The following is a 16,500-nucleotide window of genomic DNA, read 5'->3' as shown; positions in this document are numbered from 1 at the left end:
AAGATATTTTTTTAATTGGCTAGATTCACACTACTAGGGCTCAGAGATTTTCCTGGTTAGGTCACCTGGTAAGGAGAAACTCATGGCTCGCTACAGTTTTGCATGGTATTTATCTACTTCACCAGTGATTCAGAACTTTCAAGTGCCAAAAAATCCAGTCAGAGAAAATGTATGCATGCAACTCACATGGAAGAATTGATCAACTGATTTAAAAACGTTATTTATTTTGGTTGTCATACGTTTTTTTTTATCAATGTACAAATCACAACAATTAAAATTCCCATACAAAATGGCACAACTGAATTCATCACAATATCGTCTCCTTTCAATCAATCATCAAAGGAGGGAACAAGAAAATCAAGATCAGAACAGAACAGTTTCCACTTAATAGGCTCTTACATTACATCATTACTCAAAATGAGTTGTGTGCTTCTCAGAGACATGCCAAAAAGAGCATGCAGCTCAAATTATGTTTGAAATCTGACAGTGTTTCTTCCTTCATGAATTGGTATTGCAAGATGGTGATTGGTAGTGGTTGTGGTGGTGTTATTGCCACTCCATTAATCTAAATGACATTCCTGCTCAGTTCAACCATCGCCGATTATCTCGTCACAGTGCCAGACTTATCCAGCCTGTTGAACCCCCCACTGTTTTGGGTGAATCAATGCTAACTTTAGCCTGTGGCGGCTATAGCAAAGTAACGAAGGGCTGCTGTCACTCCTAGTCCAAGGTAAGAGAAAGATTAAAGAATTTGTCTTTAAAGGATAGAAAACCAGGATATGTATTTCCACTTCAAACTCTCAACTTTGCATCAGTGTTCTTTTCATTCAAAAGTATTGTCACTCTACATCCTCCTACTTGCATCCATCCTACTTTCAACCACCTCCAATATCATCATTTCATCACAAGAAGCTGTCCTTGATGGCGCCAGGTTTCTCCAGTGCACTTTTCCGGCGAGCGGCAGCTTCCAGGATCTTCTTGCGGGGCCCCAGTTGGATGCGGATGCCCTTGAGGTCGTCGTCGGAACAGAGCATCAACGCCTCCAGGTCCAGCTGTTCGCGGGTGAAGGCTGGGGAGAAGTCTGGCAGGGAGATGGATGAGAGGAAGGCATCCAGCGGGGAGGTCTCCTCATCCTGGTCGTCATCCAGGCCGATCTCCTCCTGGTTCCAGGGCAGGTCGCCGTCCTCCTCGTCCTCAACAAAGCCTGTGTCCTCCCCTTCTGTGTCGAACCCCTCCCTGCGGATGAGGAAGCCCAGGTTTTCATTGTTCCCACTGGGGAAGTCATCGGGCTCTATCCCCATCTCCATGGAGAAGTTCTTCCTGAAGACCATGTTCCCCAGGCCGGGCCGTTTGAAGATGGACTCCTTGGCTCCTGGGCCATCTCCTCCTTCGTCATCGTCATTAACTTCATCATCCGTGAATCTTCTCATTCCTCCGTCCTCTTCCTCATCGATCTCATCCTGCTCGGAGAAAACACCCATGAACTCAGGCTTCCCAGAGAGGGTGCCGTTCTCCTGCTTGACGAAGATGACGTTCCCGTCTCTTCCCACCTTCTCTGTCGTTCCTTTATCCTTTTTCCCGAATATCCTCTGGAGGGTCCCCTTTGACCGGGCCGTAAGCGAGCCTGAGGTATCGGAGGCGATCAGCTTGGAGAACTGCTCGTTCACACTGTTGATGGTGCCCATCTTGGAGAACGACGGAGATGCCGTGCTGGCCTCTGACACTGACCCTTGGTACATCTTATCCATCTTGCTCTTGTGCCTTTTTTTGACCCTCTCACACAGCTTCACCCGTGTTTCAGCCTCTTTGGTGGCTTCCTTCTTCAGCCTGGCCACTTTCTTGGCATTCTGGATGGTCTGCTGTGATGCGGCATTGTCCAGGAATCGCACGCAGTCCATGCGGTCGCCCGACGCTGCCACGTCCATAGCTGTGTGGAAGTCGTTGTCCTGGGAGAAGAGGTTGGCGCCGAAGTTGACCAGGAAGCTGAGGATGTGCATGTGACCGTTGGTGGCGGCGTGGTGCAGCGGCGTGTTGCCCCAGATGTCGCTCCTGTTGGGGTCCCCTCTGAAAGAACACAGAAACATCTGTCAATCAATCAACAAACCAATTCATTAACAAACCAATCATACATTTCTATGACACAAGATTAGATAAAATATGTTTTATCTCTGTGATTTCTGTTCAGCTTTGGCTCATCATTGTAGGTGTGAAAGGTAGGCAGTTGGACAAGTTTTATGTTGTAAGTAAAAAAGTCACACCAGATGAGTACATGGACAAGGCTGCACTGAAGGAAAGCCTTTGTTCAAATAGGAAAACTGACTTTGGTATATTTGCTTTTAGATTATTCCACCGTTTTTCTGTGTGTATTTCTTTCTAAACACTGAAATGTCATTATTGACTCCCTGATTTGAAGTTATGGAATTCATCTTGATCATTTGTGTAATCATCGCTTTCTGGAATGATGGTGATGCTACCAGATTGTCTTTGTCCCTCTCCTGCTTCTCCTCCACAGAGCAGTCTCGGGTACAGTAGGCCTACCCTACACCTTCACTGTGTGTGTGTGTTCATTTATTGACAGCGCCCAGTCTGAGGTTTCTTTCTCTTTTTACTCTCGGATCTGAACGGGTCTCTAGGATCCGAACCGGCACGTGTCTGTTTGGGTCTGTTTTTCCACAGGCCTTTTTCGGAACTGGTCTGACTGTCCTGGGTTCCATTCAGAATGGGTATCTGTTTTTTTGTTTGTTGATGATGCATTTCAGATTGGGTGGGAAAGCCACAGATCCATTGTGCAACTTTTTAGACCTGTGAAGACCTCTACCTCAAACCCGGTATCAATGCTGAGGATATGAGAGTGGAGTGGTTTAGACTGCCCCACCCAGGCTCTGCTGTTAATCTTTACCAATACTGAAGAGACAACTATAAGGATCAGATGGTCTCCTACAGGGGAAGTACAGCACTGTTTAAAGACAAACTGAAAAGATGCAACACCTCCATGAAACTGACCAGGGTACAAGGCAATGATGATGGATTGTAGCAAGTACTTGATGGATTGTTACAAAGTCCGGGTATGATGATCTCACCGTTGAAGTCCGTATTAAAGGCAAGGTTACATTTTCTGTCAAATGCAATAACCTATACAGTTTGCCTTATAACATGTATTCATTTTCTCAAAACCTCACTTATTTTAAATCCTGTATACCTTTGTGTCTGTAGCTGTTGGATCCCAGCCAGTGATCTCAATTGAGGAGCTGACAAGGGTAGCCATCATTCTGAGGTGTAAATCTAAAGGCTGGTATCCAGGACAGTGAGGGAACCAAGGGAGCCAAATTGTATGGTTGGTATTCAGAAATACAAAGGAACACTGAGGGATTCTACTCTGCCAAACTAAAGGTCACTCAACAGGAGACAAACAGAAACCGATTTGATATGTATTGTTCAACAGAGCCTGCTCAATGAAGTGAGGAAGACAGAATGTCACATCCCTAGTCAGCTGTTCCAGTGTGTTAAGTACAGTTGTGGCCAAAAGTTTTGAGAATGCCGCAAATATTAATTTTCACAAAGTCTGCTGCCTCAGTTTGTATGATGGCAATTTGCATATACTCCAGAATGCTATGAAGAGTGATCAGATGAATTGCAATTAATTGCAAAGTCCCTCTTTGCCATGCAAATGAACTGAATCCCAAAAAACATTTCCACTGCATTTCAGCCCTGCCACAAAAGGACCAGCTGATCTCATGTCAGTGATTCTCTCATTAACACAGGTGTGAGTGTTGACAAGGACAAGGCTGGAGATTACTCTGTCATGCTGATTGAGTTTGAATAACAGACTGGAAGCTTCAAAAGGAGGGTGGTGCTTGGAATCATTGTTCTTCCTCTGTCAACCATGGTTACCGCCAAGGAAACACGTGCCGTCATCATTGCTTTGCACAAAAAGGGCTTCACAGGCAAGGATATTGCTGCCAGTAAGATTGCACCTAAATCAACCATTTATCGGATCATCAAGAACTTCAAGGAGAGCGGTTCAATTGTTGTGAAGAAGGCTTCAGGGCGCCCAAGAAAGTCCAGCAAGCGCCAGGACCATCTCCTAAAGTTGATTCAGCTGCGGGATCGGGGCACCACCGTTACAGCGCTTGCTCAGGAATGGCAGCAGGCAGGTGTGAGTGCATCTGCACGCACAGTGAGGCGAAGACTTTTGGAGGATGGCCTGGTGTCAAGAAGGGCAGCAAAGAAGCCACTTCTTTCCAGGAAAAACATCAGGGACAGACTGATATTCTGCAAAAGGTACAGGGATTGGACTGCTGAGGACTGGGGTAAAGTCATTTTCTCTGATGAATCCCCTTTCCGATTGTTTGGGGCATCCGGAAAAAAGCTTGTCCGGAGAGACAAGGTGATCGCTACCATCCGTCTTGTGTCATGCCAACAGTAAAGCATCCTGAGACCATTCATATGTGGGATTGCTTCTCAGCCAAGGGAGTGGGCTCACTCACAATTTTGCCTAAGAACACAGCCATGAATAAAGAATGGTACCAACACATCCCCCAAGGGCAACTTCCCCCAACCATCCAGGAACCGTTTGGTAATGAACAATGCATTTTCCAGCATGATGGAGCACCTTGCCATAAGGCAAAAGTGATAACTAAGTGGCTCGGGGAACAAAACATCGATATTTTGGGTCCATGGCCAGGAAACTCCCCAGACCTTAATCCCATTGAGAACTTGTGGTCAAATCCTCAAGAGGCAGGTGGACAAACAAAACCCCACAAATTCTGACAAACTCCAATCATTGATTATGCAAGAATGGGCTGCCATCAGTCAGGATGTGGCCCAGAAGTTAATTGACAGCATGCCAGGGCGGATTGCAGAGGTCTTTAAAAAGAAGGGTCAACACTGCAAATATTGACTCTTTGCATCAACTTCATGTAATTGTCAATAAAAGCCTTTGACACTTATGAAATGCTTGTAATTATACTTCAGTATTCCATAGTAACATCTGGCAAAAATATCTAAAGACACTGAAGCAGCAAACTTTACGGAACTTAATATTTGTGTCATTCTCAAAACTTTTGGCCACGACTGTACATATGTGAAGATGAAAATCATGAAGGGATATTTTGGGGGTGCTCTCTAGTGTTTCTCTTGCTGGTTGCTTCTACTGTGATTGGACTATCTGTGACCATCTGCCGTCTAAAATATAAAGGATCAAGTTAAACAGCAGTGGGATGACCTCACTCAGGAAAATTAAAACCTCACCAAGGAACTACTTCTAGTCACAGATTAATACATTTTAGCTCATGGTGAGCGAAGGGGTCTCATTCAGGAGAGGGATCGCGTCAAAGAAGACCTCAACTGTCAGCTGAAAAACCTAACTGAGGAGCAGGATCAGATCAAAGATGACCTCAATCGTCAGCTGATTGTACTCATTAATCAGTTAGACTTGTGAACAGGAAGTGGTCAAGATCTTGAAACCATCCAAAACCATTCAGTGGATGTGACTCTAGACCCTGATACGGCACATCACCATCTCATTCTATCTGAGGATGGAAACAAGTGGAACATGGAAATATACATCAGACACTGCCAAACCAGAGAGGTTTGATACTTTTCTCAGTGTCCTGAGAAAAGGAGGCTTTTCCTCTGGAAAATTTTACTATGAGGTGCAGGTTAAGGGGAAGACTGAATTGGATTTAGGAGTGGCCAGAGAGCCCATCAACAGGAAGGGGATGAGAACACTGACGATGGATCCTGGATTTTGTGGCTGCGGAATGGGAATGAGTACATGATTCTCACTAATCTTCCTGTCTCGCTCTCCCTGAGAGAGAAGCCCCCAGAAGGTGGGGGTATTTGTGGATCATGAGAAGGGTCAGGTCTTCATCTACAATGTGGAGGCCAGGTCTCCTATCTACTCTTTCACCGGCTCCACCTTCACTGAGAAACAATATCCTATCTCTAGCCTCTGTTGAAAAGATGGCGGTAAAAAACATAAACCCACTGATCATCTCTCCTGTAGACAATACTGACACTGACTGATTCTATAATGGATGTCACTGCCTGACCGTTTTAAACAAAGCAATGCAAATTAAATGTTTTGAGAGTGATATCTTTTGCTTTTCAGTTTGAGTGACCTGTAATTTGTTTATCATTCTATATTTTGCATGGAGGTTTACAACTTCGGGAGAAATGTAAATCCAAACTGTATTATTTGTCACAGTGAATAACGTAAAATGAATAACGTGTTTTCTGTATTTTTAAGGTATATTGCATATATTGTGAAAAACCTTTATCTACACAGTGTACAAAACATTAGGAACACCGTCCTAATCTTGAGTTGCACCCCATTTGCCCTCAGAACATCCTCATTTCGTCAGGGCATGGACTCTACAAGGTGTCAAAAGCGTTCCACATGGATGCTGGCCCGTGTTGACTCCAATGCTTCCCACAGTTGCGTCAAATTGGCTGGATATCCTTTGGGTGGTGGACCATTCTTGATACACATGGGAAACTACTGAGCGTGAAAAACCGAGCAGCGTTGCAGTTCTTGACACACTTAAATTGGTGCACCTGGAACCTACTATCATACCCTGTTAAAAGGTATTTAAATATTTTGTCTTGCCCATTCACTATCTGAATGGCACACACACACAATCCATGGCTAATTGTCTCAAGGTTTAAAAATCCTTCTTTAACCTGTCTTCTCCCCTTCATCTACACTGATTGAAGTGGATTTAACAGGTGACATCAATAAGGGATCATAGCTTTCACCTGGATTCACCTGGTCAGTATATGTCATGGAAAGAGCAGGTGCTCCTAATGTTTTGTACACTCAGTGTCTATAGACATGTATACATATTAACACATATGTCCATATCAACATGAATCTAACAATACAATATAATGAACAACACTTGAAAACTAAATAATGAGTCTTAATTGATGTTGTATAATAGCATTCCTATAATAAATGAATGAAAAAGGACTGTCACCAACGCTATACTCATGAAGTACAAACTAACCCTTCCTTATGGGTTAATTGGTAAGCCATTAAGAATGAAAGTCCTTCTTTGTTCCATCACTACCTCTATAAAACTCCCGATTGCAGTATCTTAGCAACAGGTGATCATAAAACCAAGTTTGTTGCAGTACATCCTACTGCTAACGCCCAACGTGGAAATAGGCAACTATGATCACAAAGGTATGGTAGACATCATTCCAAACATTTTATAAAAATACATTGAGTTCAATGTTGTGAAAACTTAGTAATCCATTGTTAGTGTGCTTCAATTAAATAATCAAGCAATTGGTCGGTTGTCATCTTGACAGAAATAAATAAGAGATGAAAATCAGGTCTGTTTTTTTCCTGCAGTATGAAAGCAGGGGGAAGCTGTTAGGGGAATGAAGGGCTCTATTGTTTGTCATTAATTACATAATTCCCCTTGGCTGATTAAATATTTGGCTCTGCTCATGGGAAAATGTGGTCTAAAAGGCTCTGGGGGGACAGTTTCAGAGTGGCATGCATGTCTAATGCACAAAAATAACATGGGTGAAATGTGACATGGACATACAGTACATTGAGAATATAGTTAAAATATCAGAGGCATTCAGTCACCATTTGAGGACGGTGGTTTAAGTTGATAGAGAAACCTGTAAGGTTGAAACTAATGTGACACAGCTAACTGCACCTCTCTCACCTATAAATCCTTAATGAGGATAGTCTATAGTCGATTTATGGGCATCAGGAATGAGGTGATGGGCATTCCTTCTATCACATGAATGAACAATAAAGTACACCTTTGCTCTTCGTTCAAGTATTTGTTTTGGAAACGAGCAGCAGTGCTGGGAATAGGATCAGCATTAGGCCACTTCCGGACTTTTATCCTCCAACTGCATCCCTCCCAACAAAACATGTGTCATCAATATTAAAGGAGATAAAATATTACAGTATTCATTGGATTGGTACTATAGGTTTTGTGACTATTTTGTAGGTTACTGGAGGATGCCTTTATTGTTGTGTTTTAGCAACTCATCAATGTAGATTGGAAATATTAGTCCTCATACGAGGAATAATTCATCAAGTTACTGACAGTAATGGACAAGGACTAGGAAGAGGTCAAAAGGTCAACCATAACCTATAGCTTCTATCCTTCCTCCTCATGTCAGGCAGAGTTTCTGCTATTTTTTCATTGGATTAGAAGTTAATTGATCTAAACATACATAGGGTAAATTACATCAAAAGAGGTCCAAATAAATTCACATTCTAATAGTTTAGACTTAGTTAAATCAGTTAACTAATATGAGAAAAATCATTTCTAAATTAGGTTTCAATTTATTGTAATTAGTGATTGTAAAAACGTCACAATTGGTATATATTGCTAATATGCCACTTAAAATATTTTGGGATGTTAGGTATGGGAAGGTAGGCTATGACTTCTGAATATCAATTGCACTCACCCTCGGCTACATATAAGTTGAAGGGCCTCGACGTGTCCATGAAAAGCAGCCCATAGCGTAGGTGTCATCCCGTCCTCGTCCGGAGAATTCAGGTCTTTCCTGGTGGTCTCTTTCAAGAGGTCCAGGTAGCCATCGATCGCTGCTTTGTGGTACCTAGACATGTTTACTCTGTGTTTAGAACACTACACTGTGAAATGAAATAAAAAGGCACGTATTTTAGCAGAAATCTGGCATTTTGTTCTTCCTTCCAGCGCGTTGGAGCGCCACAATTGCGCACTGGAGATGTGAGTGGTTTGGTCAGAGCGCTGGGCGTCATCATATCGGTGGAACTCACTGCCATAAAACAAAAGCAAAGTCCATATGCGATTTGTCATGCTGTCCCATTGAGGAAATTCAAGAATCTACAATTGATATGCTGAGAGAAGTTATTAAGCTACTGTATAGGCCTAGGTTACAAGTTGCCAAATGATGGAATGGCAATGACAGAGACAATATATAGTCAAAATATGTTAAATGAATTGTGCATATATATCAGTAGGCTTTTATTTATAAAATGTCATGAGGTCATAGAACAGTGGCCATACCTGGCTGGGCGCGCTTTTGAACTCATGAGCAAAAAGAAAGCCGCACTAATCTCAGGTGCCCTATAGTACTCCATTCCAGTAGATGGCAGTATCGCCCTTTAGAGCGTTTCTGAACTCTGACTGACTGCACCACCAAAATGAGTTATTAGGAATCAGAAATCTCCACAACGAAATTTGCCTTATTTATGGCACTGTCGGAGTACACAAAAGTCACTCAGCCACTCATAATGGAATGACAGCAGGTAAACTTACTCCACCACAACCAGTCACACCGCAAGAAACTCAACCAGGGTGCTCTGCAGTTGCTGACCGACGATAGATTTGGCATTTGGCTAATATCGTCAGATCGAAGATCTGCGGCCCTGAAGAATCAGAGATGTCCGACAATGGTGCCTCAGCGATCAACCTTTTGTCTTACGAGACACTGGTACACGCCGTGGCAGGTGCAGTGGTAAGGACATCTCAACGTAGTTTGCCTATGCATGAACAGCCCTTTAATAATAAAGACAATGCCAAAACTTTCGAATAACTACACTGAAATGTTACAACCGGTGCCTGTAGTTAGTTTGTTAGTTAGCATACTGTGTCAGATTGTATCAACTTTGTGAATTCGTCGTGTAACTTAGGTTTAACTACCCGTCTATCTCCTATATATCATAATGCATTTGCTTCTAGGGTAGCATGACGGCGATGTCCGTCTTCTTTCCTTTGGATACAGCGAGGATCAGACTTCAGGGTGAGTTGTAGAGTAATTGGTTATCAGCAGTCACTATATACCACCATCTTTGTTGTCAGTGTGGCCATACTTGTCTGCTATAACGTTGGTCTCTGCACCCAAGGGTCAGTGAGTTCACAAGGAAATGAGTGATGGATATATAGAAGTGGAAACATTGACAAGAGAGACCTTACCATTGCATGAGCATACCAGAGCTGCAGACTACTTACAATGTTACAATAATGTAAGAAAATGACAATCCCTTTTCTGCCTTCCTTTTCTGTTGCAGTGGATGAGAATCGGAAGTCCAAATCGACTGCCATTCTCCTGGCTGAAATAGCAAAGGAGGAAGGCCTGTGAGTATTGTATGGAACTGTACACATACTTTACTACAATTTATAATCCACCTTTGATTGCTCAAATCAATTGACTGGAAAGGAAAGCTGGCCTTGTATCACCGCATACAGGGCTTTCACTGTGCTGTTGTACCCATAGATCTAGAGTAGTAGAATGGCCATTCCTTTCAGTTCAAAGCAATGTTCCATGATATGTCCATTCTATGACTACTTTTATGTGTTGGGCCAGGAGTTTTCCCCAGTCAGATCACATGCACAGGAAAAACTCCTAGTCCTGGGTTCCCATGGCCCAATGACTTACTTTGCGTATTTCCCTGGTCTCTCTCCTCTCCCCTCCCAGGTTGTCTCTGTACAGAGGCTGGTTCCCAGTCATCTCCAGTCTGTGCTGCTCCAACTTCGTCTACTTCTACACCTTCAACACACTGAAGAAAGTCATGGTGGGTAATCAGGGCCGGTCCAGACCAGGAAAAGACCTCCTCATGGGCTTCATCTCAGGTAGGAGGACCAAACAGGGACCTTTTAGTGGTAATGGCTAAGTCACTATCAACCTACTGCCACCTATTTTGATGGAGTCTAAGTCATTGATGTAGTTATATTAGGGAAGGGGAGTCTGAGAGGTGGTTAACAGAGATTCATTGAAGAAAGTAGATTTGACCTCCATATTGAAATGTATTTAAATGTCTTTCTGTTGCCCGTGTTGTGTGTTTCTCCCCCAGGGGCAGTGAACGTGCTCCTGACCACGCCCATGTGGGTGGTCAACACCCGGCTCAAGCTGCAGGGGGCAAAGTTCAGGAACGAAGACCTCCAGCAGACCCACTACAGAGGCATCTTTGGTGTGTGTTATTCACTGTTGTCTCTTTTCAGTACTAATAAAATGTGACTTACTATCATCATACAATGTGTTTTCGATTACAGATGCTTTCTCGCAGATCATAGCCAGCGAGGGAGTGGGGACTCTTTGGAACGGTACACTGCCTTCTCTGTTGCTGGTCTTCAACCCTGCAGTCGTGTTCATGTTCTATGAAGCCATGAAGAGGAGAGCAGGCCGAGGAGGGAGGAAGGTGAGGGAAGGAGAGGAGGGAGCCAGCTTTCACACCTCTGTGGCGTGTCTGAGCGTCAGTCATGCTGAAAGTTTTTAAGCCTTTGTTTTGTTTTTGTCTGCTCCTAGATTACATCAGCAGAGATCTTTCTCATTGGAGCTGTGGCCAAGGCCATCGCTACCACGGCGACGTATCCCCTGCAGACCGTCCAGGCCATTCTAAGGGTAAACAAATACACATGAAAACGTGTGTATCTATAAACGCACACACCTGCTAACTGAACACTCATTGCAGTGTTTCCCCAAAGTTACCCATCAAACTGTGTCTGATATCATGATTTTGTACTGCTCAGTAAAATAAGTCCATATTTCCTGTACTCACAGCTCATTTTGTTGATTAAATTACGGTCTTTCTCTCCCCCCAGTTTGGGCAGCACAAAGCTGAGGGCAAGGGAGGTCTACTGGGCAGTCTCCGAAACATAGTCTACCTACTTATGGACAGAATCAAGTGAGTAGATCACACACACAATGGAACTCTTGCGTCTCAAGTCTGACTACTGCAATGTGGTGGGACATTTTTCAGACCGTCTTGTGCCAATGAGTTCATCTTGTGTTGATCCATCGACGTGTTCCCTCACTGTCCTCTCCCCTGCAGGAGGCATGGTGTGCTGGGCTTATACAAAGGCCTGGAGGCCAAACTGCTCCAGACAGTACTAACGGCAGCCCTCATGTTTGTGGTGTACGAGAAGATCACCGCAGCCACCTTCAAGGTCATGGGCATCAACAAGAAACTGAAGCACTGAGGTGTGAGCTAGCCCCTAGACCTCAACCTGCACAGGCTATACAACAGTGGTCACCACCCACCCTGGTCCCGGGTTTTGTTCCTGCCCAGCGACGAAACCCCTGGTTCAACGTTCAGATTGACCTATAGATATTACCACATATCTGGAACTTGATTCAGGTGTGTTTAGCACTGGGATATGACAAAACCCTACACACCTGTCTCCAAGATGAGGGTTGGTGACCACTGGGCTACTGACACCCCATCCCAACTTCCCTTTCCTCAATCCCAACATACACCTCAACCAGAGATGGTGTCTCCTCTCTTTTCCCCTTACACTCAGGGGGTTATTCCACATACAGTATTCATATGTCTTCCCTACGATGCCAATATGGGTGAATCTCTCTGGAAATGGTTGTACATGGTCTTATGTGTCATAACTGTCTAGCATATGCATTCTGTGGCAATTGTATTATACCTGACTGAATGGCATTACATTTGAAGCTTGTTATGCTTTCTCCAGCCCTATTACTTTGGAGTGCTGATAACAACTAGCAGTTTTACTAGCCAACTCCTTTTGGCTTAGACGTTGTCTTTCCAAATAGTTGTTCAGAAAGATGATGCCAAACAACTATTTGCTTAACAAGCTTGGACAATGCCCAAGCTAGTGAAGAGCAATATTCTGAAGAACGTTGAGGGCTTGAGTGAAGCATCAAGGCATTTGCAAACATATCTGTATTCTATTTAAAAGTCTGTATATTTCACAGTGCTCCTTCAGCCCTTCGTTAAGCCCACTGCAAACCCTTTCCGGAGAGATGTTACTGCTCTTGAAAAGTAGGTGTTTATTTCTCAGCTGGCTGTGACAGTTTGGTGCCTACAGTTGAAGTTGGAAGTTTACATACACCTTAGCCAAATATATTTTAAACTCACAATTCCTGACATTTAATCTTAAAATTCCCTGTATTAGGTCAGTTAGGATCACCACTTTATTTTAAGAATGTGAAATGTCAGAATAAGAATGTGAAATGTCAGAATAATAGTAGAGAGAGATTTATTTCAGCTTTTATTTCTTTCATCACATTCCCAGTGGGTCAGAAGTTTAGATACACTCAATTAGTATTTGGTACTATTGCCTTTTTGTTTAACTTGGGTCAAATGTTTCGAGTAGCCTTCCACAAGCTTCCCACAATAAGTTGGGTGAATTTTGGCCCATTTCTCCTGACAGAGCTGATGTAACTGAGTCAGGTTTGTAGGCCGCCTCGCTCGCACACGCTTTTTCAGTTCTGCCCACAAATGTTCTATAGGATTGAGGTCAGGGCTTTGTGATGGCCACTCCGATACCTTGACTTGGTTGTCCGTAAGCCATTTTGCCACAACTTTGGAAGTATGCTTGGGGTCATTGTCCATTCAGAAGACCCATTTGCGACCAAGCTTTAACTTCCTGACTGATGTCTTGAGATGTTGCTTCAATATATATAATTTTCCATCCTCATGATGCCATCTATTTTGTGAAGTGCACCAGTCCCTCCTGCAGCAAAGCACCCCCACAACATGATGCTGCCACCCCCGTGCTTCATGGTTGGGATGGTGTTCTTCGGCTGGCAAGCCTCCCCTTTTTTCCTCCAAACATAACGATGGTCATTATGGCCAAACAGTTATATTTTTGTTTCATCAGACCAGAGGACATTTCTCCAAAAAGTATGATCTTTGTCCCCATGTGCAGATGCAAACCATAGTCTGGCTTTTTTATGACGGTTTTGGAGCAGTGGCTTCTTCCTTGCTGAGCGGCCTTTCAGGTTTTGTCGATATAGGACTCGTTTTACTGTGGATATTGGTACTTTTGTACCAGTTTCCTCCAGCATCTTGACAAAGTCCTTTGCTGTTGTTCTGGGATTGATTTGCACTTTTCGCACCAAAATACGTTCATCTCTAGGAGACAGAACGCGTCTCCTTCCTGAGCGGTATGACGGCTGCGTGGTCCCATGGTGTTTATACTTGCGTACTATTGTTTGTACAGACGAACGTGGTACCTTCAGGCATTTGGAAATTGCTCCCAAGGATGAACCAGACTTGTGGAGGTCTACAATTTTTTGTTCTGAGGTCTTTTTGTTCTGGCTGATGTTTCTTTTGATTTTCCCATGATGTCAAGCAAAGAGGCACTGAGTTTGAAGATAGGCCTTGAAATACATCCACAGGTACCCCTCCAATTAACTCAAATGATGTAAATTAGCCTATCAGAAGCTTCTAAAGCCATGACATAATTTTATGGAATTTTCCAAGCTGTTTAAAGGCACAGTCAACTTAGTGTATGTAAACTTCTGACCCACTGGAATTGTGATACAGTGAATTAGTGAAATAATCTGTCTGCGAACAATTGTTGGAAAAATTACATGTCATGCACAAAGTAGATGTCCTAACTGACTTGCCAAAACTAGTTTGTTAACAAGAAATTTGTGGAGTGGTTGAAAAACAAGTTTTAATGACTCCTAAGTATGTAAACTTCCGACTTCAACTGTATGTGCTGAATAGCCTATGTTTGATCTGCTTGGCCATCTGCGGTACGCACTATTGGCACAGGACAGAAAAAACACAGGATGCTATCAGTGTTTTGTATGACTTGAGTTTTCTGAGTCGTCATACATAATGTACATTCGCGTCCAATACAACAAACATATCTTGGCTTCAATTACGTACTAGAAGTGGATCCCATTTTTATTTTATTTTTACTCCTGAAATATTTACCTTGTATTGCCTTTTAATGAAGCCAGTCAACCATTTCTCAGTCTTATGATTTAATTCAAAATACAATAATGATTATTCTAAATGCTTCTCTTATTTAAAACAAGTTTTCCCCAACCACCTAACAAGGAACAACTCTGGGCCCTAGTTATTATTAAAAACTCTTATGGTAAACCAGTTAACTTTAGAAGAATGTCTGCAAGACAAAAGGCTACTTTTATTTATTTAGGGTGTCGGTATAAGATGAGCGTTACGTCATGTTTCACAAAACTGTAGCCAGGAATGTTCAGTCAGTTTAACCTCATTGCTGCTCAACAGGTTTGTCTTCATTAGGCACCACCCGGACTGAAACAGGGAGGCATTACATGAACTAGTCCAATAAGAAACCCTCATTTTCACTTTACGTTGCACTAACGTTTTCTGTTTTGTGCCCTAATGAACATAACCAAGATGAAAAGGAGAGTTGGTTGGGCCAGTCTATAGAGAAATCGGATAAATACTTTTAAATTTTTTACATTTAGATAAATCTTAATCTCTAGATTGGATGAACATTTTTCCAAATTGAAACGCATAGTATACATTTTCTATGCTATCTTGGAATATGTCTTGTCTACTTAACTTGCATAGAACATGTGAAGGGGTTTATATTAAAATCTAAACTAGTTAAATGAAAATGGGCCAACTAGAAGAATCAATACATGTACATTTGGCGGTGATAATTATAATTTCACTGCAGCATTTTGCAATCTATGTAATGTTGTTGTCATTGTTCACTGGAATTCTTGAGCCTGTACTTTTTAATGCTAAGTGCCTCCAAACCTAGGGACTAGCGATGGTGATGGACCAGATCTGTTGATAGCACTGTAAAGACTGTTGACACATCACGTACTGACTGTGCTGATCAGTAGTCAAATCTGTTATGTCTTAAAATTAGTAGTTCATACAACCCATAATCTGCTGCCTTGCTTAGCCTAGACAGTAGGCTATGTATGTAGAGATTGGATGTTCAGAATGATATGAACAGTATGTGACCTGTACTAAGAAAGCTGACTGTCTTTCAAAGCAATAAATTCTACAAGTTATAATAACTGCTTCTCTACATTTTACTATATCTTTGTTGCACAGAAATTCTGACTTACAGTGCATTCGGAAGGTATTCAGACCCCTTGACGCTTTACACTTTTTATGTTATTTTTTAAAATCTATTTAACTAGGCAAGTCAGTTAAGAACAAATTCTTATTTACCATGACGGCCTCCCCTGGCCAAAACCGGACGCTGGGCCAATTGTGCGCCGCCCTATGGGACTCACAATCACGGCCGAATGTGATGCAGCCTGGATTCGAACCAGAGACTGCAGTGACGCCTCTTGCACAGAGATGCAGTGCCTCAGACGGCTGCGCCAATCAGGAGCCTTATTCTAAAATGTATTAAATATTTTTTTCCCCCTCAATCTACACACAATACCCCATAATGACAAAGCGAAAACAGGTTTAGAAGTTTCTGCAAATGTATTAAAAAAAAAAAAAAAATTACGTAAGTATTCAGACCCTTTGCTATGAGACCTGGAATTGAGCTCAGGTGCATCCTGTTTCCATTGATCATCCTTGAGATGTTTCTATAACCTGATTGAAGTCCACCTGTGGTAAAGTCAATTGATTGGACATGATTTGGAAAGGCACACGCCTGTCACAGTTGACATTGCATGTCAGAGCAAAAACCAAGCCATGAGGTTGAAAGAATTGTCTGTAGAGCACCAAGATAGGATTGTGTCGAGGCACAGATCTGGGGAAGGGTACTAAAAAATGTCTGCAGCATTGAAGGTCCCCAAGAACACAGTGGC

At 42.8% G+C, this 16,500-nt stretch overlaps 2 protein-coding genes across 2 annotated transcripts; one reads left to right on the top strand and one right to left on the bottom strand.

Moving 5' to 3' along the window:
* Positions 1 to 204: 204 nt before the first annotated feature.
* LOC106606738 (ankyrin repeat and SAM domain-containing protein 4B) lies at positions 205 to 8,753 on the bottom strand. The gene is made up of 2 exons (XM_014203100.2): positions 8,446 to 8,753; positions 205 to 2,064 (listed from the first exon to the last, which is right to left on the bottom strand). The coding sequence occupies exons 1-2, from the start codon at positions 8,604 to 8,606 to the stop codon at positions 903 to 905; spliced, it is 1,323 nt and encodes a 440-aa protein (XP_014058575.1). The 5' UTR covers positions 8,607 to 8,753; the 3' UTR covers positions 205 to 902.
* A 371-nt stretch (positions 8,754 to 9,124) lies between these two features.
* On the top strand, positions 9,125 to 12,999 carry LOC106606740 (peroxisomal membrane protein PMP34). Its single transcript, XM_045720013.1, has 9 exons — positions 9,125 to 9,480; positions 9,705 to 9,765; positions 10,034 to 10,100; positions 10,441 to 10,595; positions 10,817 to 10,933; positions 11,016 to 11,161; positions 11,269 to 11,364; positions 11,565 to 11,647; positions 11,795 to 12,999. Exons 1-9 carry the CDS (start codon positions 9,406 to 9,408, stop codon positions 11,940 to 11,942), a joined length of 948 nt encoding a protein of 315 aa, XP_045575969.1. The 5' UTR covers positions 9,125 to 9,405; the 3' UTR covers positions 11,943 to 12,999.
* The last annotated feature ends 3,501 nt before the right edge of the window (positions 13,000 to 16,500 follow it).

The sequence above is a fragment of the Salmo salar genome, chromosome ssa06 (genome assembly GCF_905237065.1).
Source record: "Salmo salar chromosome ssa06, Ssal_v3.1, whole genome shotgun sequence".
Lineage (NCBI taxonomy): Eukaryota > Metazoa > Chordata > Actinopteri > Salmoniformes > Salmonidae > Salmo > Salmo salar.
The sequence above is the reverse complement of the archived record's forward strand: the minus strand, read 5'-3'. Positions and strand labels throughout refer to the sequence as shown.

Bases quoted from the DNA above. Each gene is read 5' to 3' on its own strand.
- LOC106606738 (XM_014203100.2), bottom strand. From the start codon at position 8,606: ATGTCTAGGTACCACAAAGCAGCGATCGATGGCTACCTGGACCTCTTG. The intron at 2,065-8,445 runs GTGAGTGCAATT...GTGTTCTTTCAG, and splicing joins CAACTTATATGTAGCCGAGG to AGGGGACCCCAACAGGAGCG.
- LOC106606740 (XM_045720013.1), top strand. From the start codon at position 9,406: ATGTCCGACAATGGTGCCTCAGCGATCAACCTTTTGTCTTACGAGACA. The intron at 10,101-10,440 runs GTGAGTATTGTA...CTCCCCTCCCAG, and splicing joins ATAGCAAAGGAGGAAGGCCT to GTTGTCTCTGTACAGAGGCT. The intron at 11,648-11,794 runs GTGAGTAGATCA...TCTCCCCTGCAG, and splicing joins CTACTTATGGACAGAATCAA to GAGGCATGGTGTGCTGGGCT.